This window comes from Macrosteles quadrilineatus, unplaced genomic scaffold, assembly GCF_028750875.1.
Source record: "Macrosteles quadrilineatus isolate MER2022 unplaced genomic scaffold, UCM_ALF_1.0 Scaffold_7__1_contigs__length_78375512, whole genome shotgun sequence".
In the NCBI taxonomy this organism is placed as follows: Eukaryota; Metazoa; Arthropoda; class Insecta; order Hemiptera; family Cicadellidae; genus Macrosteles; species Macrosteles quadrilineatus.
In genome coordinates this window covers 18061806-18087376 of record NW_026542600.1, presented here as the reverse complement: position 1 = coordinate 18087376, position 25571 = coordinate 18061806, and the positions used below count along the sequence as shown (strand labels likewise).

General features: G+C 30.7%; 1 protein-coding gene across 1 annotated transcript in view; it reads left to right on the top strand.

Moving 5' to 3' along the window:
* The first annotated feature begins 7002 nt into the window (after window positions 1-7002).
* LOC128998374 (alkaline phosphatase-like) overlaps window positions 7003-25571 on the top strand; it is a 93910-nt gene continuing 75341 nt past the window's right edge. The window contains exon 1 of the mRNA XM_054424484.1: window positions 7003-7173. Coding sequence (XP_054280459.1) covers window positions 7098-7173 — 76 coding nt within the window. The 5' untranslated portion in view covers window positions 7003-7097. The remainder of the gene's footprint in view (window positions 7174-25571) is intronic.

The window sequence follows — 25571 nt, the reverse complement described above, 5'->3', positions numbered from 1 at the left end:
CGGCTCGAAGGACCATTAAATGGGGCGTAAAGAGGGTAATATATGACTCACCAACAATCCAAGGGTGAAGAGTAACAAGAAACACTAGAGAGTAGAGGTGGCACATGTGCGGAAGCCGTGAGTGGATGGCGGAAGACGACGTCTTGGGAAGAGGGTAGCCAACTTGTAGGTTGAGTAGAGATGAGGGAAGTGTGCACACTTTTGGGGAACACTTGTGGGGAATCCAGTAATACTAATCCACTAAATTTGGCACTTGACACAGGCACTCGCGACGAAGACGCGGCGGACGTAACTGCTTAGCGGCGGCAGCGATAACGTACTAAATAACTTATTTAAGAAAAACACCTTTTACAGAGTTTGACGTCGAGAAAGTTTTATTAATTGTTCGTGACAAACGATAGAAGAGCGTTAGAGAGTCCGAGAAGCGGTTTTAGAGGTAAAAGTTTATAAACAGAGAACGACTAACGAAATACGGCGCAATGCACGTATTCAGCCGAGGAGAGTTACATTTCAACTGAACATTATTTTTGGAGGGGGAAGGGACGCTACCTCAATGTTTCTTAGAGGGGTACCGCAAATTTATCCATGTCCATATCACGCCACATTTTTTAACCAATAGGATTCGTCCTGCATCGGGCAACACAGCCGAGATAGTGTGTGTGTTTTATGTAGGCTTGTGTGAGTGAGACTCTAACATTTAATACAACAATACTTAATGAAATTGAAATGAGATTTAAAAATACAGATTTGGTTTGGAAATAAGCTATCACTAATTGAACAATAATTATGATGATAAATATAGTAATAATTAATTAAATACAGAACAAGTATAAGAGTAAATACAGGGTGGTAAAAAAGTCCCTGGACAGTTGAATATTTTAAAAAATAATGCAGATAGAGCTATAATACTTGGTACAAAGTTACAGGGCATAAAACTCTATTTTAACACATATTCAGTGATCCAATAACCCTTCAGGGGGACGGCCCACAAGGAGTCAGAAGAAAATCTTAAACGGAAGCATAGGTCAATATGCACATCAAATTAAAGGTCTTTTTTGTAGAATACAATGCCGCAAACCGCACTTCAAAAGGTTGATCCTGCGCAAAATGGCAGATGTTCAAAGATTTCTTGAATCCGCCATTTTGAATCTTTGAACGACTGCCATTTTTTACTCAGGCATTCTTTTGAGCTTGAATTTACGGCATCGTAATCTACTAGTGAAGACCTTTAATTTGATGTGCATATCGACCTATGCTTACGTTAACAATTTTCTTCCGATTCTTAGGGTTGTGCCCCTGAGGAGTAAGCGTATAATAGCAATGTAAATTAAATGAATCTTTAAACAACTGTCATTTTGCGCAGGATCAACCTTTTGAAGTGCGGTTTGCGGCATTGTATTCTACAAAAAATACCTTTAATTTGATGTGCATATTGACCTATGCTTCCGTTTAAGATTTTCTTCTGACTCCTTGTGGGCCGCCCCCCTGAAGGGTTATTGGATCACTGAATATGTGTTAAAATAGAGTTTTATGCCCTGTAACTTTGTACCAAGTATTGTAGCTCTATCTGCATTATTTTTTAAAATATTTAACTGTCCAGGGACTTTTTTACCACCCTGTATATGTTTTAAGTGTTATAAGACGTATCTTTATTTACTTTCCATTTTGTATTTGACTCTTCTAACACGACCTGAATGGGTTTTCGAGGATTCATATTCTTAATTTTCCTGTTTTCATAAACTAATTGAAAGATGTATTAATCATTAATCACACTGTAATATTGGTTAGAAGCTGTGTCACGTTTTAGGCCTTACATATTATGCTGGTCATCAAAGAGAGTTGAAGATAATTGTTTGAAAAAATTCGCCATCTTCTTAGACAGTTTACTCTCATTGAGAATGTAATGAATGATGTTATATCTCGTAACTTGTGTTGTATAACTTGTGATTATGTATGAGTAAATTAATTGTATTGAGGTTTCAAAAGGTTGAAGCTACTCCTCTCATGATCCAAGTAAGTATTTTTTTTTAGACATGGTTATGACAGATAAAGATACAAATTAATCATGATTTTTCTTCTTTAAGAATAGTGGACTTGACTATTTCATACTTTTTGTGTTAAAAGTTTAGTGTTACCTAAGAAAATCTAGAATATAATGTGTAGTTAGCAGAAAACATGAAAGCCCCCCTCCACTTTTACACCAACTATTTTATTACAGGGTCGGGAGATGTGTAGGTGTATGCAAAACCAACAGCATAGTTTCAGGTCTGGAAAAGTTTGTTTGTGAACGTGTATTGGCATATATTAAAATTAATTAAAAGTTTGACTTGAAGTTGCCAGAATCAACTTAAACACCCCTTACCTTAAGAAGTTCATTATGATCAGGGGTGGATGCTTATGTTTTTATCCAGCCTCTTTTGAAGCTAAACTAATGATAAAGATTTTGGTTATGTAAACTTAAATCCAACATTCCTTTGATCACTTTCAAAGCAATATTGAAAATCTTGAGGTTAGGAACTAAATATATAACATTATTTTAATTCCGCTTGAAGATTTATAGAGAGGTTAATCTCTTTTAACTTCAATACTAACAATGATTTATCATCTGTGCGAAAATTACCACTGGGTATAAGTCATATTGTTAATTTATTATGGTTACAAAGTGATAAAAACAGTTAAAAAAGTAAGAATGTATGTATAAAATGGCCTCTAAAAATTCACAGAAAAACTGATGCATTTTGCTGTATAAGGTAATTTGATCTTAGTATATTGCTGAAAAATCCTGGTGTCTTCCATAAATAGTGCTAGTCAAACCAACATGTTTATTTGTGCAGCTACAGACGTGATAAAAATTGCCTGTAAACTATTTTAAAATTGGTAAAATAAGATTACCAATTAATCACTACAATGAACACAGAGTTCGTACTAATATGACATAATTTGTTTGAGATATTTTATTATTTTATCCCATTTAGAATTTATAAATTGTTTAGCAAGTTAAACAGATAATTACAACCCGAACAATGCTTTATAAACACCAAGCATTGATAAATTAAAATAAGTTTAGTGTTCTTAATGAATAATTTGTTAACGTGTATTGCTACATATTATTCTAAAACTAATTGACCGACTTTGGCCACATAAATCAATCAACTAATTGTCTCATTATAAATAAACAAACTTCAGAAGCTTATAATACGAATAAAAAGGAAATTGTTTCAGGCAAAAATAACAATCTCGTCTGATTTGTCTAAATATTTGCCATCGAGGCAAGGGTTGGTGTTTGTATTTGCTCACTGTGAGGTGGTCGCTAGCGAAGTGGTTGCTGTTAATATTACTGATTGAACAGTTAACAAGGTACGGATGAAGCTTTTGGTTTGTCAAGGGACTTTGCGTCACTAAATGTTTAATTAAACTAACTAGCTATTAAAGTAGCATATGCTTTTTGATTTTTGATTATTTTCAATCCACTGTTATGGAGCAATATTAAACAGTAGAAATAAAAATGTGTATACAACATGTAGTCTTCTTTCTGTTTTTATACATAACTAATCATAAGATTATGAACTTTTACGATCATTCTTACTTCTTTCGTCAACAACATTAACTATTGAAACATATGGAAAACATATAAAGTAGTAACAAAATACCTTTGTTACTGTGGGTACCGACCGTGCAACACTGTATAGCTTTAAACCATTTACGGATTCACATATATGTATTGATTCATCAACAATAGTTTTCGTTGTTTATAGAAAGTGGTATTTGAAATTGTAAAAAATTTCAAATTTTAAATATCTGAATTATAAAGCAAGTAAATGCATTTTTATAACTTATACAAGCTTTAATATATGATTGGGGTTTCTTTTTGTTTAAAGCTATACAAAGATGATATAACATATGTTTTGTTGTAGTATAGATAGTATACAATGTTACTTCCCTTAACATGTTATTATCTTAAATATATTTCATTTATTTCAAACAAATAGCTAACGCCAATTAGAATGGATAACACACAAACAGTTGTACAATAATTATTATTTTATTGAACTACGCTAAAACCTACCCGATCTGAAACAATTAACTGACAGTGGGACAAAGACTTGAGCAACAACATTGTCCTTAATTCAGCGACTAAGACAATAAGTAATACCAACGCCGCAGCAAACCTGCAGACTAAGCAAATTTCCATATACACAGCTGGAATTCCACTAAATTATTCCCTTAAAATTGTCAGATTTATTTCCTATTTAAATATCATTAACATTAATAAGTACTTATGTTTGCTGCTACAGGGAAGAAAATAGGGGTTTTTTATTGAAATATTAATAGCCCAGTATGAAGTAAACAAAAATTCAAAATTTAATTAAAATATGTCCATACACAAGCAAGCGACAACACTGTGTATTTATTCTCCATAAGAATAACATGGTAATTTTAAATTTAAATTATTTTGCGATTTTTCCGTAACCGTTAGGCATGCAACAATGCTTAAATATACTAAATTATTTGTTTTTTTGAGCTATACAAAATGGTTTAGAAAGAAATTGCTAAATTTTATGTTTTCAGGGGGAAAAATTAGAAACACCCATTTTTACCCCATAAAACCCCCCATAAACCCCTGTTCCCATAGTCCGACCATGCTGGTTCGCGAACTCGTTCGAATAAATGTAGGTTTACACATTTATACCAAATTTCATTAAAATCGGATTATTTTTGCTCGAGTTATCGCGCTAACGGACATATATATATATACAATTGTTTGGATAAAGGGCTACTATTATAAATAATAAAGAAAGCATACTAACTCAGTACCCTGACATTATTTTTATTTTTAAAACTCTACATGTTTCGACCTTCAGGCCATTTACAAGAGTAACATTTAACCTTACTTTAAACACAACAAATTAATTAACAAATAAACATCATGTGATGATCTTGACATATGATTTTTCTTTTTTCTTAAAGTGTATAGTAAAATAATCTTTGGTCATGGAATTTTGTCATATATATATAACATTTTATTATGTTTGTTTAATTTATCCTCCTCTTGATTGTTGTGTTAAATATTCTTTAATTTAAAATTTTTTTTCATACATAGGATTTTGTTTCTTAATTTGCATCGTATTGATTATATTTGTTGGATCATTCTTGTAGCTGCAGTATATATGATATTCTTCTTTTGTATCTAATTTATTTACTTTTGATCCATAGTCCAAAACTGTCATATCTGTTTCTATTTTAGTGAATTTATGATTCTCATTAAGCAGGTGTTCTGCTACATTACTTTTTATACTAGTCACATTCTTTGATTTAAACGCTTGTACATGTTCTTTATATCTACAATTGAACGTAAGTCTGTCCAGTAATACTTTTCACAATCTGAACATTTAATTTTGTAAATACCGGAGTTTTCATATTTTGATAAATATGAAATTTAAATATAAATTTAAAGTGAGGTTAAATGTTACTCTAGTAAATGGCCTAAAGGTCGAAACATGTAGAGTTTTAAAAATAAAAATAATTTCAGGGTACTGAGTTAGTATGCTTTCTTTATTATATATATATATGAATTTGAACGGATGGTGTTTTTGGCCTCTGGGGACCTCAAACGAAAAACTAAATCGGTCCCGGGTCCAGGTCTTACCATGAGACCTACAGTAATAGCTTATTCCCTATATGGGAAATTCGCTAAAAATTAGGCAGAAATAAAAAGAAATATAAATATATATATATAAGCAGTGAATTCTGTAATTACTGTCTGGGTAACAAAAAGTAGGTGACTTTAGGTACTGCATTAACTTTCAAAAGTCAACGATAAGAAAACTGATATTTGAACACTATATTGCATATTACTGCTACTTTGCAAGATATCGCTGTAACAAACATTAGTCACAAAATACTGGTAACGTATTTACACTGTATGACTCATATTTTGGCCCATTTCAGTTTTAGCTACTGAACAATTCGCTTAGTTCATGATCTTCCATTTCTACTTATTGCTATTCTATGACAGTCCCATATGTTTTGCCCCTTTTTTGTTCGAAAGCTTCTGCCATTATTCATGAAAAATTAAATCATGTTTTTTTCATGGTATTAAAGCATATTGGAAGAAGAAAACATACGATGACTTAGAATAAGTAGGGTTGAAAATGTAAGATAGGAGGACTTTGCTTGAAAAAAGACAGTAGTAGGAAGCTCAACATGAATAAGACTGAAATTGTGACGGAGATAACAGTTGGAGAGGGCCATAATGATGACTGGAATAGAAGACGAAATTATGCTGAGCAAAAGGAGGTTGGCAAATCGTTGGCTAGGTGAAGTGATATTAAGTTAAGAGGCCATCCAAGTACAAAGTAGTATAGTACTAAAGTATAAGTATAAGTGTAAAGTAGTATGCAAAATGTAAGATTTGTTATCATTATAAATTATGTTAATACTTATTCTAAATAATTGCAGACATTTATTAAGATTTAATAACCCTGATAATACGTAAATATATATAAATGATTACGAAAATCGCGAGGAAATTATTCATAAAATAAGATCAAGTTAAAAATATTTTGATACAACTTTATTTAAGAAAGTAGAAAACCATAAATATAGTGTTACAATATCTTTACAAGAGGAGTTTGTTTTGAATATTTCTTACGAATTGTTAAGAATTATACATGTCAGCCTGAAAAACTAAAAAGCGTTATTTTGCGACCTATGTCAATGATTTACTTTTATCACACACAGCTTGCTATCTTTTTGAGTACTACAATCCCACATTTTACAAACATGAATGGGGCCCTGGGGCATTATGAGCCCTGTTGAAGGATGAATGGGGGTTCTACGCGCTTGTGCAGGGTGGGGGTGGTGTATTGGAATAGGGTTTCTAAGCGTCAGTTAACCGTGCACTCCCGAGCAAAGGGTTTCTTGTGTGGGGTTTCTTAAACGTAAACGTTAAACATTATGTTCGTGTAAGAGATTTACATTCTAAATTATGTTCAAGTGCGCCTTTGGAATATAATGTGGTCGAATATAATTATAGCATATTAACTGACTTATTTTCCATTTGGTTTCTGATCAATCTTAAACCAAACTCGTTTGAAATGTACATTAAAACCATTAAGTGTTGGCTGTTTTTGAACCTCTGCAATCTTGTTTACCCTGCAAGTATTTACCAAGGTAAGGAATAAATGTGTGTATGTGTGTAGTTTAACTTGCGAATTAAATTTATATTTTATTTAATTATAACAATCTTCTAGAAAAAAGTTTTACCTCTTGTCAAACAACTTAAAAAATGTCCGTTTATTCATTATTGATAGTAAATAATTGTGGATTTGATTTCAAACTAGATGTATAAAATATAATAAACTTAAACGTTAATGGCTTGTTATCATAAAAAATTATACTGTTAGAAAGAAAAATTTTCATTAGGTCTTATGCACAAACAATCCGTAAAAATTTTATAAAAACCTTAAAAAAAACACAAAACTAAATTTTAGGCTCGATAAGAAACTCAATATTCGTTAATGCCTGACACTCTGTATTAAATCAAATATTACCAACATTCATTGATATGCAAAATTAATCTTTGTTAAAACGGTTGACATTTCAATTTACCTAAATCATATTGTACATAGGCTATTAGATTACTTTTTTTAAAATAGATTTTCACTGCAAGACATCGGTTAACTAAACAGATTCATAGTTTTACTGTATTCACTCAAGCAAATAAATAATGAGTCTTATTTAACTATACAGACTCGTATTCAATCGACACTCAAGATTTTCTTTTGAACAGTTCTCAGCATATACAAAAAGTGAGCTGAGACAGTTTCAGCAATTCAAAATCTTAAGAGATTATAAACTTTGTAGCCGAAATTAATATACAACATTAAAATACGAAATACAATATTATAATGTTGTAAAGCTTTAACTTAAAAGTAACTATAAATGAACACATTCAATTAGAAATAGAAGTTTTGTAAACTTTATAAATGCATTCTGAAGGGAAATACTCATTACCCGTTCCGTTCCGTACTTTGAGTTTTAGTTAGTAATAATTTATGCCACTTTTGCTAGTTGATTTTACAGAATAGGAAAAATAATTTTTCCTAATTGAAAACTTGAAAGGTTAATGAGGAACGTGACCTTTAAAATCACTTCAAAGTTCTTTAATTGTTGAATCATAAAGTAATAAGGCCCTGGCAAATCATGTGTTTTGAACATTTACTAACTTCTATGAGCATTTGAAAAAGTACAATAAGATTCTCAGAAACAACAAATCAACCAAAATCGATGATTTGTAAGATTCCGTAGTCACATTTTATACAATTAATAAATCTTGAAAATAGCTGTTACTTAATTTGCCTCTAAACAAAAGACAATGTGATAATGGATGTATTAAACTGATTAGAAACCAATGCAATTTTCAGTGGATTAAGTATGAACTATATTAAAATAAGGGAATTATTGGATATTTAAATCCATACCGTGTAACAGTTGTCAAATATATTTATGAATGAATATAAATCAACCAATAATCAATAAATGCAGCATTGGAACTATAATATATTGTAAATAAACCTTATAAGAAATCATATTTAGTTGTGAAAATATCAATCGCAGTTTTAAGTGCGTAAAAGCTTTACACCACAATTTCTTAGTGAAACTAAAGGTTTTAAATAGTGTGAAAATATAGTATATCAGTTTTAAAATAATATTTAAAAAGTAAATGTATGAACTACTCAAATATAGTTTTCGCCATTAATTTTTATCAAGCAAACGATTTGAGAGTTAAACATCACTAGACACTTCACCCATTTAGTTTAATGTCGTGCAAATAGGTTTTTACCCCGAAAAACGAATATATTAATTTAACACAGAAAATTTGTTTGTGACTGTCTTTTCACGTTTTTGATGTTTTGCAGTTTGTTTCTTGATTACTAAAACTTAAAACCTCTTATGCAAAACAATTTTTACAAACCTCTTATGTAAACAATTAAAAATTATCTTAAAAAATTATCAAATATAAATTTAGTTCCACTATAAAAATAAAATTTTATCATACTACGTACTATATTATTTTGTCTAACCTCAAAAACACATAAATAAAAATGAAATTTATAAAATTTTCCTCATAGTCAGTGATTTTCATTAAACGTGGAAAACTGTGAAAAACATGATGATTTAAAGGTAAAACCGTGAATATTAATGTTTAACTTTCTTGTAGACATTTAAAGACACTTCCGTTCTGACACTTTTGGGAAATAAGTAACAAGTGTTTGATCAATAATATAAGAAAGAAGGAGTCAAATTTGTTATTAAAATTACATTTAATATAAGCTTTACTATTTACGTAGAAAACATAGTATTTTTAACATCATAAAGTATTCATTTATTACTTTTACATACAGGGTGACAATTAAATGGAACCTCTTTTTTAATTTTTAAACCGCAATAAAAAAATACCAAAGTTCAAGCGTGCTTACTGGTGATGGTAACACACACATCTGTCCAATTACCGATTGGTTAAACCCTTTAGTGGACGGTTCACAAGGAGTCAGACAAAATTCTTAAAAGCAGCATAGGTCGAGTTTAGTATCAAATTAAAGGTCGCCGTTAAAAATGCCACAAAACTGAGCTCAAAAGGACAACTAAGTCAAAAATGGTTAATTAAATTCAACTAAATTTCAAAATAGCAACCACATATAAAAAAGAAACTGCGAAATTTAAATGGCTAAAAACATATTAAATGTCGACAAAACTATTCTTGCGGTTTCATAGACATTATGAGTCAAGGGACATTTCCTTATCTTATGATGAAGAAATTTAACTCATTCTAAAACCGTTTTTGTTATGTGTTAACAGGTTGGGAACCTACTGTTTTGTAACCTACTTTATACCAACCCTATGAAGGTTTATTTAAGTGAAAAAGGGAGGAACCATAAAATTAAAACTCTCAAAAGCTGAAAGTAATTAGTTAAGACTAGACCAAAGTTTATCCAGCGTCCTAAAATCCTAGTTTATTAGAGCTCTCTTTAGATTTTGCATAATTAGATTGTTATTCTGATTAAATTTGAATTTATCTTGCACTAAGTATCGAGCTTTTTTATTGAGTATAAAGAAACACTGTTAATTTATTCATTGTCCATATACTTCATTAAAGAAGTTAGATTAAATCAGGCCGGGCTTTCTTGCTGTATTTAAAGATTTTTATTGACAACTATGAACTTGGCGGTCCCTTATTTATTTACAGAATGTCTCTATTTAGATTTCTTCAATAGTTTAGGAATACGGCTACATATTTTTATGTGTTATACAATTGGTGTAATTGAAAATCTAGTTCAATATAACTTTTTAAGGAGTATTTAATTAGATCTATATGAATAACATTTTCCAAAAATACACACCTTTACTTACACAAGCTACATACTTGACACAAATACATAAGGTAAATTTGATTAATAAAAATAAAACCAAAATGTAAAAGCTATAACGGACATATGTTTAAAATGCAGTTTTTTTTATAATACAACGCAAAAGAACATTTTGAATTAATCGGTTTTATTAGCTTGCAGGTTGACAAAATTGTAAAAGAACGTAATAAAAAGGAACAGTTATGACGGATAGCGTAAGGAAAATAAGATGTTTGTATTTAGAAAAATTAAATTAAAGGTTGGTGAGAAAGAACCTCAACTATTCTTCTAAAAAATTGTATATAACATGTTCACTGGAACTACGATCATTATCACAAAAATCATTTAAGTATATTTAAATCTTTCGAAGCGTATGCAATATTAATGCACTACGACTCTTTTAAAACCATGACCATGCTACTTATTACACATTCTACTTCTATTTGTATAGTTTACTTATTATTTACTCTTAATTTTTGTGTTGTTTTTATGATACACAACTATTAGTTCGTTTCAAATCGAATAACACTTAGTAATTTTTCTGGCAAGATTAATTTGCTAATCAATTAATTGCAAAATATTTAATAAAAGTAATGATTTCATTAAAACTAGGCTATTAGTGACTTGTTTTTTAAATGTTTTTCAATATCTTTACTTCCCAATCAATACGAATTATTACAAATGGCCTGTATTTATGGTATTGTGGTGATCGAAAATAAACAAAAATTTTATATAATATATGTATAAAAGATAAATTCTAAATAATAAAACCTATGCATAAACTGAACTATATAAATTGTATATAAACCAATTATAACCTGATAAGGGGTTACTTATATGCTTTAATAAATCTTATATTAATTTTGAAAAGTTATTATATCATATATTTCTTAACTTTAGTTGAATTCCCTTTAAATAATTGTTAGTGTGAAATAGATTTTTATTTAAAAATTAATAAATAAAATATGTCTATCATTTTGAAAATTTTTACTTTGTTTTTCCAGTGAGAGGCTTTCGTCAAGAGTTGAACGACTGTGACAAACAAACTTGTTTACACCCAACTAAAAACATCCTCAGCATAGTCTTATCAATTCTTCGTTGTTTCAAATAAATCAAAGTCTAATAACACTCTTGTCAAGTACTAGCTTTTTTGTACTTGAAAAGTATTAGCTAAAACCAGGCACTTATGGATATATAAATATATAAAAATAAAGAACTAATTATATTTATATTAACCCATGCATAAAACAAACCTCTATAATCTTTGTATATAAGACACAAAAAATACAACAAATCGTAATCTTTCTTGGAAGTTTTATCGTTTAATCATTTAAATTAAAAATGTGAGCTTATAGAAGAACGTGTAAAAATTATACATGTTTATGTTGCATATTATTAATAAATATTATTATGTTTCTTCGCTTTTCATAACCTATTAACCAACCAACTTAAAAAAAACACGTAGTTGTGAAGTTAAGGCTACCTGTCCGCCACGCGCTAATGCAAGGGTTTAGGATCTCCGTTATTGTCGGTTTAGTTCTTAATTGATTGAAAATATAATTGTGTAAATTTATTCATTTCTTATTTTTGTAGGCTTGTATCTTTTCAATTGTTTGGTAATAGTAGATTTTTAAGTGGGTAGTGACTGGTAAAAACCTCTAAATAACCTTTTTCTAAAGCATTTTACACATACAAATAAGTTTTTAGAAGAAATAAAATAAACGATCGTCATAAATTTGAATTTAAGGAGTAAGGAAACTTCTTCAGATAAAAAAAAATAAAGTTAACCGAGTAATTTGAGAGTACTTAAGCGTCAGCAAGCGCTTCTCGCGGCGTTGCTCAATGGTACAACATAGCTACTGAAGCCCGAGCTGAGATTTCCGAGCTGAGGTAGAGCGCACACTCAAAGGTATAGTTTTGTTTTGGTACTTTACGTGAAACCCCGTATTCTATGAGTATAACACAATTTAATTGTTCCTGGCAGTTTGTCAAATAAGGATACAGGTTAATATCAAATCGTGCAACATCAAACACTATTCAATTTTCTTTGCGTTGTGAATACAGTAAATGTTTTAAATTTAACTTGTCCAGGACTAACTTTGGAACAAAATAATCTGGTATATTTAGAGTGATCTACACATTTTATACTGCTGGCTTATATTCAATAGACAATATAACTCGAATACTGATTAAAGTGAGACCCCGCCATTAATGCGCAAGTAAATATGTACAGTTAGTCAAAATATTTAACGTTAATGATGTTTAGACCAAGTAAGAAGTCAAACTAGACGTTGTTTATTACCTAAACAAGCAACGTGATGACGAGTAATAACGGTAAGAGCTTTATACATATGCTTATCTACTTTGGTTTCCATGACTTAACTTAACTTTGATTTTAAAAAAAACATTGTACTTATCTAGATCATTTTGAAAAATTGCATAAAATATAATTCTTAGCTTAATGAAAATTGCAGGTTTGTGAAATTTGCACTATTATAAGATCTGTAGTGTTGGGCTTGGGTGAAGGGAAACAATATCTCGCTTCCCTTATTAGAATTCTTTAACCAATCACACAAGATGGTACTAAATAAATATACATTATTTTTTTTTACCGTCCCAACAATACCTGATTTTTTCACAATTAGCTCAGAGTAATATTACTCTGAACTATTAGCATGGTTATATTTTATTCCAAGAGAAAAAAAATATTTCCTATTAAAGTGTACTAATTATTTGAGAAGGGTCTTACATACGTCCTTTCTTAAATGTAGTGTGGTTTTTAAATAAAAAAAATATGTATTTTTAATAACAATGAACGCACATCTAATCAAATTATTTTAAAATAGAACCAACAATGTGTATGCATAATATTTTACTCATTATTGATACTCCAGAAGTATAATGTACGACCAAACGTTAACCATTTTATAAACTCATTCGTATGGAATGTTCTTTAACAGAGTTTAAGATAAATTAAATGTACAATGTTAACATTTTCACGAAACAAGAAAGGCAAAGCCACAACAATCTTCGCCATTCTAAGGGTTAAAGAAACTAACAAATAGTTCTGAGGAAAAAATTCCATTTCTCTGCTACATTTTATTTTTACAGTTTTATGTTGTTGAGTTTCGAACATAAACTAGTTTTCTTTATTCTTTGGAATAACAATAGAAGCCTAGTAATTTGTTTTTATCCTACCTTTTATGTTAAAAATGAGCGAGATAAAAGAAGCTATTTGTACTCATAGCTGTGTAAAGATAAGGAAGTAGGCTACATTATATAAAAATTACTTTCGGGTTAAGACGTGTTATTTCTTATTTAAGTTTCAATTTGTTGTAATATAACTATTTACAATTTAAAAGGGTGACGGTATAGATTCGATACACCAAAAATATGCTTTCCTCTTTATGAGATTTAGTTCGCTATATCTCGTCGTTTCAATTATTTCCTTTCGTATTTATATTTTTACGTTTGGCTATAAATATATTAATAGACATACGGCATCGGTGAAGGCAGTTAAAAACATATTTTGTATTTATATTTAACTTTTTATTTTAAAAATAATTATTGGTTTTTCATGTATAAAATACCCCCGCCACAGCAAAACTGCATACTAAGCAAATTTCCATTTAGCTAAATGTATTTTAGCTTAAATATTTGCTTAAAAAATGCGGATATATTTATGGTTAAATAACAATATGTTCAACGAGAACTTAGGTTTGCTGCTATTTGGGTTTGGCGGTGGGGGGCATAAAATAAAAAACATCGAATTTTCTTCGCCACCATAAAGCACATGGCCACACTTTAACAAGCTAAATTATTCGTTTCTTAAGCTCAAATGAACTGTGAGTTAATGCGTAAATTTATGTATTGAAGACCAAACATGGTAAGAAACGTGTTTATGACACTAACTGATGGCATTTTTGCCTCTAGGGACATAAAAACTAAAAAGTAAATTGGTACCACATCCATGTATTACCACGAGACCTACGGTAAGAGCTTATTCCCTTTATGGAAAATGCCTTAAAAGAGTAGACCTAACGGATATGAGAGTGATAAAAATGCAAAACATAGTGATCTAGTCCTAGTAAATCTAATTGTACTTTAGCCTTGGGAAACATGTCTGTCTAATTAGCAGATTGGAACTTTTGTTTTAGACTGAGCATAACAGCCATTATCGCGAGAAAACTATTTTACAATGCATATCTGTGTATGTATTTTTGTCGTAAAGGAATATTTGGCAATTTTAAAAACTTTATCATTTTTACGGATGAAAGTTTATCCGTTACTTTCTGTTCGGGTCTTTTACATTAGAGCAGGAGAATAATGCTTTTGTATACCCTCTCTAAAACAGTCATGCGTGAATTTTGATGTTTTGTGAAGTAAAAACCATTTATAATATTTTTACTACGGTGAAGCGAGCTAGTTTAGTGCTTGAGCACGAGACTTCAGAGCCCGAGGTCCTAGATCTCAAATCAAATCAAATCTCGCCAATCACCGATGGATTTTAGCTTTTTCTTTCCTAGGACGCTAGGCACGCGCCTGGGATTGTTTTTCACATTACTGTACTTCAGGCTAGACCTAGGGGTTGCGGCATTATCACTTCGATAAAATCCATTAGTAACTTGGTGGGGATCGATCCCGGGACCTCAGGGACTGAAGTCCCGCGCTCTAACCACTACGCTAGCTCGCTCCCCGTTCTAGAACTAGCGTCCTTGGAAGTGAAGGTGGGACATAAAAAAATATATTCTGTAAATAACATGTTTGAGGAACAATGACGAATATCTATTATAAGACATTATTCCACGTTACCTACCAACATTGTCTTCCTGTTAACAATGTAGCCTTGGGGAACGAATAAAAGTTTACTCTATTGTTCAAAAACCATGTAAGGGGTGTGAGAGGGGTTTTTTTAGTGAGTAGTCTGACAAATTCAGGAGTCTCACACTACAGGCTGGCTACCTGTTTGCGTAAAAGCATTTTCCCTCCTCCCCATAGAAAAGAAGGGTTTGAGAGTAATGGAGATTAATGAAATAAAAAATAAATAAATTCAAATAATTTCTTATATATTTTAATGAGGCCCATTTTACAAAATGTTAATAAGTTTCCCCAAAGATAAGTTCTGTTTTAAATTCTGTCTTCTATAGTTTCTAAAACCTCTGTTCCACACAAAAGTTCATTGTTAAAATAAGGTTTAGACAGTAGATTTATAATACGCTACAATAAATTTTCACAACACTTTTCTATTGCATAGTTGTACTATTGATCCATTATAGTTTATTATTTATTGCAACCACAGCAATAATTTGCTAATAATCACTATTTCAATTAAACTTCTTTGATTATGTCTAACAAATTAATCACAGACTTCAACACTAACATTTCCACATCGTTTGAGATATTTATATTTCCCGAATAACGTTATGCAAATTGTAGAGTAAAAAGAGTTTAAAAACACACATAGACTATTGAGAGAAGATGAATCGAAAAGCTCTCCAGTTATTTATTGCTTCTAGATTGTAATGTTTACAATACATTCAGGCTATTTCTCGATAACTGTATTTATTACCTGAGTCACAATTTATATGCATTACTTGTCAAGTCAGTCGCTTTCATTCTCTATTGTTTTATTCGTCCTTTACATATTAGTATATGATGGTAAGTATGGTATTTTTCAAAATTAATGTTTCTGGCCCTTGGACTATTGTTAAGACAATATAGTCCAATATACACTAGATAAACACCATCCGTTCAAATGTATGTATGTGTCCGTTAGCACGATAACTCGAACAAAAATGATCCGATTAGATGAAAATGGTATAATCGTTTAAATATACATTTATTCGAACGAATTCGCGAACCAGCATGATCGGAACGGGGGTTTATGGGGGTTTCATGGGGTAAAAAGGGTTTTCCCATTTTCGACCCTAAAAACATAACATTTTTAAATTTCTTTCCCAACCACTTTGTAGAAATTAAAAAAAGAAATAATTTAGTATATTGAAGCATTGTTGTATGCCTAATGGTTACGGAGAAAAAAAAGTGTAAATTAAAATTCTTATGTTATTCTTATGGAGAAAATGAAAACTGTAGTAGTCTACTTGTTTATGGATATATGTCGATAAAATTTGGCATTTTTTTCATTTTATCCTATACTATTGAAGTTTGTCAAAAAACACTTATTACCTTCCCCGTAGCAGCAAACCTAAGTACTCGTTAAATCTACTGTTATTTAATTTGGGAATAAACATGTCTTATTTATGGAAATATTTTACCAAAAATGTAATCAGACAAGTTGAAATTCGCTTAGTCTGCAGGTTTGCTGCGCTGGGATATTTATGTTTTTTTTATGTTCGTGTCATCATCGTTTTAATTGTGTTTTTGACGAGTTGCAAGCTTTGAAAATGCTGTATTTGCAACGAAACATGTAAGCTGATGAGCAATATTAATCGTTAAACTATTTTACGGAGGTATGTAAAACCTATTATTGTCTTAGCATTTTTCAAATTATTTTGGTTTTTTTATCTTATAAATAAAATATATATGTTTTATAAGTATCTTTATACATAATAAATAAACTGTGGACAAGCTTAAAATATTGAAAAACAGTTTTTAGCATGAACCATAAATGTGTTAATGTTTTGCTTAGTGTAATATGACTAATAGAATGAAGAAGACAAGTACATGTATTTCATTATACACAAACAGTTCATTAGGTATAGAGTAGATTCAAGGCAGTTACCCTGAGACTTAAAACACAACTTCAACACTTCTTTACTGCTAGTTAAAAGATGTAGTTAAAATAAAGGATATTTCAATGGGCAATATATCCACTTCTCTTCAATAAACTAAAAATGTTTAAGCCTTACACGATTTTTAAGTGCTTGCACTAATCTGATTTCCTATGATAGTATAACAAATTTTTCATTCAACTTCCGTTTTTTTTTATAATTTATTTCAAATTAAAGTAGTCGTAATTTAATAAATTACTTAGGTTACACAGTCATAAAATCCTGTTTTTGTGATTTCCCTTTTAATAAAATAAAAAAACTTGTTAACATTATAACAGAAGGCATCTACATGATGATTTAAATCTACGTACACATTCTAGTTAAAATAAGAGTAGGCCCTATACATACTTAAAATATATATATTTGTTTATTTTTATAAGTATACAAAATCATTATATGCATTTAAAAAGTATTTGAATTTGCTAATGCTCACAAACATGCTGAATTGTGTCGGGTCCAGTAAATCTGTGGCAGTTATTGAATTTCCACTAACTTGACTTAATTTATTAGAAATAGCGTATTGGAAAACCAGTGCCGGATTAAATTATTTAGTGAATTTATCATTAGCAACAAATTGTAGTCTGAAAAGCCTTCTCGAAATCACTTAAACTTTGGAGACTATTGGAATTCACTTATTACCTAAAGCATTATCTTCATTTGTCTTAAGTTTTTTGTACGATATTTTGCGAGCAGTAAATTCCATCAGCTCTTGATGGCTTATTGTCATAAAAGAAAATATATCCTTGGCCTGTGAAGATAAATTTTAATTGTACTAATAATTAAAATACCGTAAAGTCTAAAAACATATTAAAATAAAGAGGGATTTATATGTTATATAAACAAGTTTTGCTACAACGATAGGTCTTGTCTGATATTTTTACTTTGCTTTTACATACTAATATTATTAGGTGTTGGTGCCATAATTTGTAATACTTCAAACTTAGCTATTATATTTTTCATTTATGTTTTATTATTATTCATCTAAACCTTAGCTTGATATCTTTTTCCACATTACTTTAGGCAAGGTCTATAGGAGGTCGCGGCACTATCACTTGGATGAAACTCATTGGTGAATGACGGGATGTGAACCGGAGCCTTCGGAGGCCGGTGTCCCACGCTCCACTTGACAAGCTTGCTTCCAAGATTATACTTTACAATAATTTACACTAGTATTATGCAAAACCAAAACTTTGGCCTACGAAAACCATACGTTATCGAATGAACGATGTTCACTAGGTGAGGAATAAAGTAGACTGGGTTGTCTCATTGCGCGTCCTCGTCGTCTTGTTTTCAGAGTTTGACGTTTGGACATTATTTCAAACCTTGACATTGACCTGTCTATTGTTATTTATATTCAAATTCTACTGTACAACAACGACGATTTTAAATACATGTGATTATCCAAAATAAAATTAAACAACGAATACTCTTTCATTAAAAAGTCAGTCCTGTCATTACCTTATCAAATCCTAAACTACCATCCTATTTCATATGAATAAATGATAATTTAATTTACAAAGTATTAAAAGCAGCATAACTTATTACACATTTAGTAAAGACATGCGCATTGTCTGTGCGTACTATTGATGTACTTAGTCCAGTTTTTGGAATAGATGTAGCCTACAAAGCTTGTAAAGAGCTGTCGTTCACATGACATAGTGTTTCCATATCCAAGTACGTAGGGTATTTAGATATCTAAACACAAATTATGGAGGTTCACCCCCGTAAAGAGTATCGGTCTAAAATTTCAGCCAAAGACAAATATAATCCCCTCAGAGTTCATCTTTCTTCCATATTGCTAAGATGCCTTTGATAAGATACTATATATACTGAACTTAATTACAAAGGTTTATATTAAAATTGATATTTTGAATAAACCAATTACAAAAGCACCCAAGAATAATTTTCTGAAGAACATAATATTCCTAAAAATAAACGGTATTATTAAACTAACTAATAATATATTCTATTAGCTTGTAAATAACTCTTGTAAAGGTGTGGTTGGAGTAAGTATAATATTTTATTAATAAAACCACAAAAGATTTTACGGCATTAAAGGCTCTTTCATTTTGTTTAAAATTGAAAGGCCCGTAACTTATTCGATTTTAATTCAAATCGTTTGAGCCACTCTTGTAAAAATTCAAAATTAAAAAGCCTGGATATACCATGGATTAGTAATTCCCTACCAAATGTATTCAAAATATAACAACAAGGTGTAGTCTGTAGCTCCGTAAACACACGTTCAGATACACACTCACACTGACATCACAATCAAACTCAAATATTTTTACGAACACAATATTTTCTCCATATACAACGTATAGGGAGCAAACCTGATAGATTAAGGGAAGTGAGGAGATAACGTCTGTGGGATGAGAGGGTTTATGAGCCCCTCCCATTTTCTCAGTCACTAGGAGATTAAGGGTAAAATAACATTCAGGTAGTTAAGTTAGAGAGAGACACAGTCTCTCAACTATTAATGATGACAATGCGTTACCTTCCTTAAAATGCCTTTCTCTGACTGATGGGGTTATATTTGTTACTCATCTTCTATATACAGGGTGGTCGCGAATAAGCGTTAAACTTTTTATTGGGTATAATAGGAGCATAAATGGAACTCGTAAACGTGGTTTAAAAAAATATATCTCATACACACCCCCAGAGATGACATGTTTTAAGTTTTTTGAAAAAAATTGACATAAATGCAAAAATGTTGCATTTTTTGGGTTAATTTAAAACTTTCAGCAACAATTAACTGTACCATCGTGTTCTCCACAAAATTTTGAATAAAAATACATGTATTTCAACTTGCCAAAATCTGCATAGCTACTTTTTAAATTGAATAGAAATAAAAATTTGTGTTTTTCAAAAATCTTTAAAAAAATACGTAAACATAAAACTTTTTTCAAAAAAGGTTTTAACGAGCAGCAAACACTTTTAAAAACTGCTCCATGATCTAAGGTTTCAAACAATACCATAAAACGTAATATTTGATCCCGATAAATGTCCGCTATTCAAGTTTGAATGGCGTAAAACACAGGTTACCCAAAACATTTTTACTACTGTCGCGTCGTAATAATGTTTTTTAGATTAATTAAAATAACACCATTTAAACGGATTTTGAAATAAATTTTTTGGCAATCTTTTTTCAAACTGGATGAATTAACTCAGCTATAAGGCTAATCTTATACCAATTCAAGTAAGATATGTACCTATGATATGAAATTAAAAATTAATAATAATTCATTTCGTAGTAGAGAAATTAGTTTTATTATTTACAGTACAGCCATGATATGAAACAAAAAAAGACCTAGTCGTTTTCTCTTATTTACACTACTGCATACTTCACTAAAACGACAAGGCTGTGCCCTACAACCTAAAAAAACACGATACAGATATTTGATAAACTTCAACTTAATAAATAAAAGCAGCCTTAAAATATGTTAAAATGAAAATATTACAGTAGTTGGGGATTAAATTGAACACATGAGACAAATAATTTAGTTTCAGGTAATACAAATGTTCAACATTTTGGATAGATTGTACAGACATTTCATCAAATTTTAATAAAAAATACAGCTAGCTCTAAAATATGGTAAAATTAAAAGATTAAGTAATGGATTAAAATAAACAAAAAGAGAATTGCTTCATTTCAACTTCCCTACTTGGATCGGACGAGGAGGCACTGTTTCTTGGCCTGCCAGATCTCCGGATCTTAACCCAATGGATTTTTTGTTTGGGGGTTTATGAAATCGGTCGTCTACGCAACCCCTGTAAACACTGAAGAAGAACTTTTGAACATGATCATTGGAGCAGCAGAAGTGGTCAGGGGAAAGATGAGCCATAGCGTAACTGTTCAATTTATGAGAAAGAGAGCCAGAGCCTGTATTAGACAGAATGGCCATAATTTCGAAAATGTTCTTAAGTGAATGCCGACCTCTCTTGTTTCAAATGTCCACACAACTTTCCACTTCTCCGAGAGATTTGAACATGAATATTTACTCCAAAATCAATTGTGTCTTTCATAGCTTTTTGTTTATTTTAATCCATTATTTAATCTTTAAATTTTACCATATTTTAGGGCTAACTGTGTTTTTTATTAAAATTTGATGAAATGTCTGTACAATCTATCCAAAATGTTGAACATTTGTATTACCTGAAACTAAATTATTTGTCTCATGTGTTCAATTTAATCCCCAACTACTGTAATATTTTCATTTTAACATATTTTAAGGCTGCTTTTATTTATTAAATTGAAGTTTATCAAATATCTGTATCGTGTTTTTTTTAGGTTGTAGGGCACAGCCTTGTCGTTTTAGTGAAGTATGCAGTAGTGTAAATAAGAGAAAACGACTAGGTCTTTTTTTGTTTCATATCATGGCTGTACTGTAAATAATAAAACTAATTTCTCTACTACGAAATGAGTTATTATTAATTTTTAATTTCATATCATAGGTACATATCTTACTTGAATTGGTATAAGATTAGCCTTATAGCTGAGTTAATTCATCCAGTTTGAAAAAAGATTGCCAAAAAATTTATTTCAAAATCCGTTTAAATGGTGTTATTTTAATTAATCTAAAAAACATTATTACGACGCGACAGTAGTAAAAATGTTTTGGGTAACCTGTGTTTTACGCCATTCAAACTTGAATAGCGGACATTTATCGGGATCAAATATTACGTTTTATGGTATTGTTTGAAACCTTAGATCATGGAGCAGTTTTTAAAAGTGTTTGCTGCTCGTTAAAACCTTTTTTGAAAAAAGTTTTATGTTTACGTATTTTTTTAAAAATTTTTGAAAAACACAAATTTTTATTTCTATTCAATTTAAAAAGTAGCTATGCAGATTTTGGCAAGTTGAAATACATGTATTTTTATTCAAAATTTTGTGGAGAACACGATGGTACAGTTAATTGTTGCTGAAAGTTTTAAATTAACCCAAAAAATGCAACATTTTTGCATTTATGTCAATTTTTTTCAAAAAACTTAAAACATGTCATCTCTGGGGGTGTGTATGAGATATATTTTTTTAAACCACGTTTACGAGTTCCATTTATGCTCCTATTATACCCAATAAAAAGTTTAACGCTTATTCGCGACCACCCTGTATATAATACGCTAAGCCGATTTTTGTAAACAGAACTCATCCCTCATTTTTGGACCGATTTTGATTATTAAAGTGTCAAAAAAATTGCCCTGATCTGCAGTTTTGCAAAGTATTTTTCGTTTTTTGACATCTTTATTAGTTTGGGCAGGATCTTCCATCAAAGTTTGATTTTCTGCCATAAGATTAACATGGGGGAATCTAAATATTTAATATAATAAATATGCAATATAGACTTTTGAGAGAGGTTACTTCCATGTATTCATTTAGCTTAATGAAAACATAATATAGATATGTATACAAATAAGAACTTGAACTCTTCAAAGCGAGCCTTTGAAAGTTATAAGACTAACGAAAAGGGTTGTGCATGTTTACTAGCGCTGCTCAGCAACAAAAACCATTTAATTTATCTATAAAAAAGATATTCTTAAAGTGCATTTATAATTCGGCTCATTTTTCTCCCACAGATAATCATCACACAGAAGTTTATTGTGTTCTTACCGTGTCTAACAACATCCAAATACAGAAACCTTGTCTAAAATGGTATCTATATTGACAAATTATTTGCAGTGGCCTATATTACGGACCGTAGCCCACTGGGTTAGTATAATTATTGGAAATAACACAACATTTTTGCTGTTAAAAATATCACAATGAGTAAATACTAGCGTACCTGTTGCTCGAATTCGAGCAATTGCTAAGTATTACAGGCATTATTTTAAAACGAATAACAGTCATAATTTCTGATTACTTTAAAATATTCGACTCAAAGATTATGAAAATACTAAAAATGTACATAATATATATAATCAACATTTATTGTAAATAGTGTTTCTACAAATAGCCTTACTCATAGCTGCATTGGGTTTCCAGACACATTATGTGTCCAAAAGCCTAACAGCACGACTCCCTTCCCCATACCGCCCTGAGCGATAGGGATCATTGAGATACGCTCTAACCTTTCCTCTCCTCTTCATGGGCAAGTTTTATCCATTTTCTTTCTTAGTTTTTGTTTGTTTCTTTTTTTAAATTTTTATGCCTGTATGTATCCCTTGTTTATTAAAATTTGTTAATATTTGCCATTCATTTCTGTTTCATGATAAAATAGAGCGAAATAGGACACTGATGTGGGTGTGTTTTCATGTTATAAGTATTGGACTATTTACATATATTTTTATTACCTCATATATACTCATTTCGCACTCACAATGCACTTATTTCAATATAATTGTTCAAGTTTGATAGTATTTAATAAAATTGATTATAATTTTGTAAATAGTATTTGTTAAGTTATTGAAAAATATTCAAACTAGTTTCTTAGTCCATTTAAAGGTGCACGTATCTTTATACCTTTCTATGATGTTGAGTTGAAAAGTCAGTAATCTATTGTATATGTTGAATCTATTGTTATTCTGTTAAGCAACTAACAACTTATGACTGGCATTTTGCCACAACAAACATTTACAACAACAAATGTAACATTTAAAACGTGAAATACAGTTTTCACCAATAGTGTAATGTATAGGTTAGTTGATTCGTTAATTCGAGCACGTATTTTAGCAAGCTTGGTGTGAGGTCTAATAAAATATAAATCATATTTACCCATTCTTATCTACACTCACTAAGGAGATTTGAGCTCCTTTTGTCTCAGCATTGAACCATTTAGAATCTTGCAAGGAAATATTTTTAACCTACATAGGTTCAGTCTTAATATAGGCCATTTGGATAACTGATAACTGAATGAATAATTGATTTGAATAATTGAGTGTTGTCCTTTTTAAATCTTAGAGATTATCTATTTATTCGATTATATATATTTTATACAATTCTCCCGATGGAAGATAATATTAGATAAATTTACTAAATGGAATTTTTTTTTACTACAGTAGTTTTTAGTATACCCTAACTTATAGTAAAATATAAAACATTAACTTATCATAGGTGGCGAATCCACTCACTATTTAACTATAACTTAGCCTACAATTGTTATACCGTTTGCTAGCTTCAAACGTGTGTTCGAAAATGTGTAAATACCGGTTAACTATTCATGTAATGTTTACTTCTGTATATACATAAGTGTTTGTAAATATCCGACAAACATCGCCTGTTGGGATTTATATAAATAATGTTCAATGCTGCTGTATAATGATGAACTGTAACGCCTTGAAATATATACAGCATGAAAATTACTTTGACGCCTTCTGGCATGCTTACGTAAGTAGATTTTCATTTACGGGGTGAGGCAGTGAAACGTCACGATTCCGATACCAGCTGACAATGAATATGGGGCTATAAGAGTACGGGGGAAATGACCATAGGTGTCTAGACAAGTGGACATTTCAGTAGCCATGGAGCGTTGGACGAGTGCCCAACACACGTTTGTTGTAAAGGCATATTACAAAAACTTAAATATAATGGTTTGTGATCAGAGTACTTTCCGTTGTGAGATCAGTCTATCGCCACGGGCTCTCGTGCCATCAAGGAAAGTTATTTTACTTTAGTTGAATATCTTTGAAGCCACTGCTAGCAAAGCGCTATAAAACTATTGCAGTCTTTATGGGCTGATTTTAACGCTTGATTAAAACGTCATGGGCTGATATCAGTTAATAATTAAACAATGTGTCAAAACAAATATTTTTTTTTTTATTAATTATTTGTGATTTTTAAAAATTGTACCGTTTGTATAGTTGATTATTAAAGGTGTCAAGGCTGTTCAATTTGAAAAAAAATACACACTAATAATCGTTGGAGTGAGTATTTTTAGGTACCCAAGGAAACAGCCTCGATCACTTAGCCAATAAACATAAGAGATGCACTACTGAGTTATACTAAGGATAAGAATTATAGCGATAAAATAATGACGTCACAGGCCTGAATGTCCTCTAATAATCGTAACATCTGGCCCCTCCTTGTGCAGACGTGTCCGATTTTGTTCTCCTAACTTTGTCACTTATATACTTACTATTTTACTTACATTTATAAAACTGTTAACATATGTAAAACTGTTATCTTTTCCCTTAGTGTGTGCTGCAATATAGTTTTATTTGAGGGGTTTGTTCAAGAGATTTAGTTTTTCATTTTATTTGTGTTTGACTAAAATAATGTTTCGTGGATGGATTTTAGTGTGTTATCCATCTTTTCCTGTGTTTGTTTACTGTTCCTAAACTTTTTAATAACTTTCTCCCATGTGTCAGAATAATAATCATTGGATACTGCAGCACTAAAAGCAGACTTGGCTTGTAGGGGTGTATGGGAGGTTCAGAC